Consider the following 1773-nt stretch of genomic DNA (forward strand, 5'->3'; position numbering starts at 1 on the left):
GGGTCCCCAGCCTGCAGATGGGCTGGGGAGGGGGACAGTGGGTGTGTGACTCCTGCGTGGGGGGGGTGAGTGCTCAGGCAGTGGTGTCACCCCTAATGCTGGGAAGGAGCCCAGGGCTGGGGGGCTGCAGGGTGCTGGGCCCAGCACCACCCCAGCACAACCTCAGGGACCTTGGGTGCAACCAGGGACACCAGGGGGTGTTGGGGACATTGGAGCAGTGAGTAAAGAGACGAGAGGCAGGGGGGTAAGACAGGGAATGCTTTTTTTTTATTGGGACCCACGGGACAGGACGGGTGGGTCCGTCACAGACTTTTCCATCGAAGCACAGACCATGAACAGGACAGACCGAGGCGCAAACGTTGCTACAGCCCCCGGGGAGGGGCTTCAACTAGGTTATGTTCCCTGTTAAGAGCAGCACCCTGGGGAGACTTTAGTACTCCTCCCCTTCCTCCTCTCCTTCCCCTTCCACCGAATCCACCCCCACCTCCTCGTAATCCTTCTCCAGGGCTGCCATGTCCTCCCGGGCCTCTGAGAACTCCCCCTCCTCCATGCCCTCCCCCACGTACCAGTGCACGAAGGCCCTCTTGGCGTACATCAGGTCGAACTTGTGGTCCAGGCGGGCCCAGGCCTCGGCGATGGCCGTGGTGTTGCTCAGCATGCAGACCGCGCGCTGCACCTTGGCCAGGTCCCCCCCGGGCACCACCGTGGGGGGCTGGTAGTTGATGCCCACCTTGAAGCCTGTGGGGCACCAGTCCACAAACTGGATGCTGCGCTTGGTCTTGATGGTGGCGATGGCGGCGTTGACGTCCTTGGGCACCACATCCCCGCGGTACAGCAGGCAGCAGGCCATGTACTTGCCATGGCGGGGGTCACACTTCACCATCTGGTTGGCCGGCTCGAAGCAGGCGTTGGTGATCTCGGCCACCGAGAGCTGCTCGTGATAGGCCTTCTCGGCAGAGATCACCGGCGCGTAGGTGGCCAGGGGGAAGTGGATGCGGGGGTAGGGCACCAGGTTGGTCTGGAACTCCGTCAGGTCGACGTTCAGGGCCCCGTCGAAGCGCAGGGAGGCCGTGATGGAGGACACGATCTGGCTGATGAGGCGGTTCAGGTTGGTGTAGGTGGGCCTCTCGATGTCCAGGTTGCGGCGGCAGATGTCATAGATGGCCTCGTTGTCCACCATGAAGGCACAGTCGGAGTGCTCCCGGGTGGTGTGGGTGGTGAGGATGGAGTTGTAGGGCTCCACCACGGCTGTGGAGACCTGGGGGGCCGGGTAGATGGAGAACTCCAGCTTGGACTTCTTGCCATAGTCGACCGACAGGCGCTCCATGAGCAGGGAGGTGAAGCCGGAGCCGGTGCCACCCCCGAAGCTGTGGAACACCAGGAAGCCCTGCAGCCCCGTGCACTGGTCAGCCTGTTGGGAGAGACAAGGGGGGGGGGGAAAACACACCCCAGCTTAGTTCAGGCAGCAGCAGATGTTGCTCCTTCCTCTCTGTGGCCTCATGAGGACACGGGGGATTTTCAGCAGTAGCTACTGGGATGGGTGACAGGGTGACCCTGACTCCATCTGTTGGGCACTGACTCATGGCGAATCCCCCAGGGACACCCCTTGGATCCCAGGGTGAGAGAGCACCATGCAAGGGTGCCACCAGCTTGGCTGCAGAACGGGGAGGTATCTGGGGACAGGGTTTGGGCAGCAGGACAAGGAGCTGGCCTCAGCATGTCCCGGGGGCTCTGGCCGGCCGGAGCTGCGCAGGCCCCGGGACGCGCGTCCCA

General features: G+C 63.4%; 1 protein-coding gene across 1 annotated transcript; it reads right to left on the reverse strand.

The window, feature by feature from the left end:
• Positions 1-245: 245 nt before the first annotated feature.
• LOC104384807 (tubulin alpha-8 chain-like) lies at positions 246-1452 on the reverse strand (the record flags this gene model as incomplete). Its single annotated transcript, XM_010002315.1, has 1 exon — positions 246-1452. A coding segment is annotated over one exon (1022 nt), but the record flags the coding sequence as incomplete, so codon positions are not given.
• Positions 1453-1773: the final 321 nt, after the last annotated feature.

Source organism: Chaetura pelagica, unplaced genomic scaffold (assembly GCF_000747805.2).
Source record: "Chaetura pelagica isolate M959 unplaced genomic scaffold, ChaPel_1.0 scaffold2257, whole genome shotgun sequence".
Taxonomy (NCBI): domain Eukaryota; kingdom Metazoa; phylum Chordata; class Aves; order Apodiformes; family Apodidae; genus Chaetura; species Chaetura pelagica.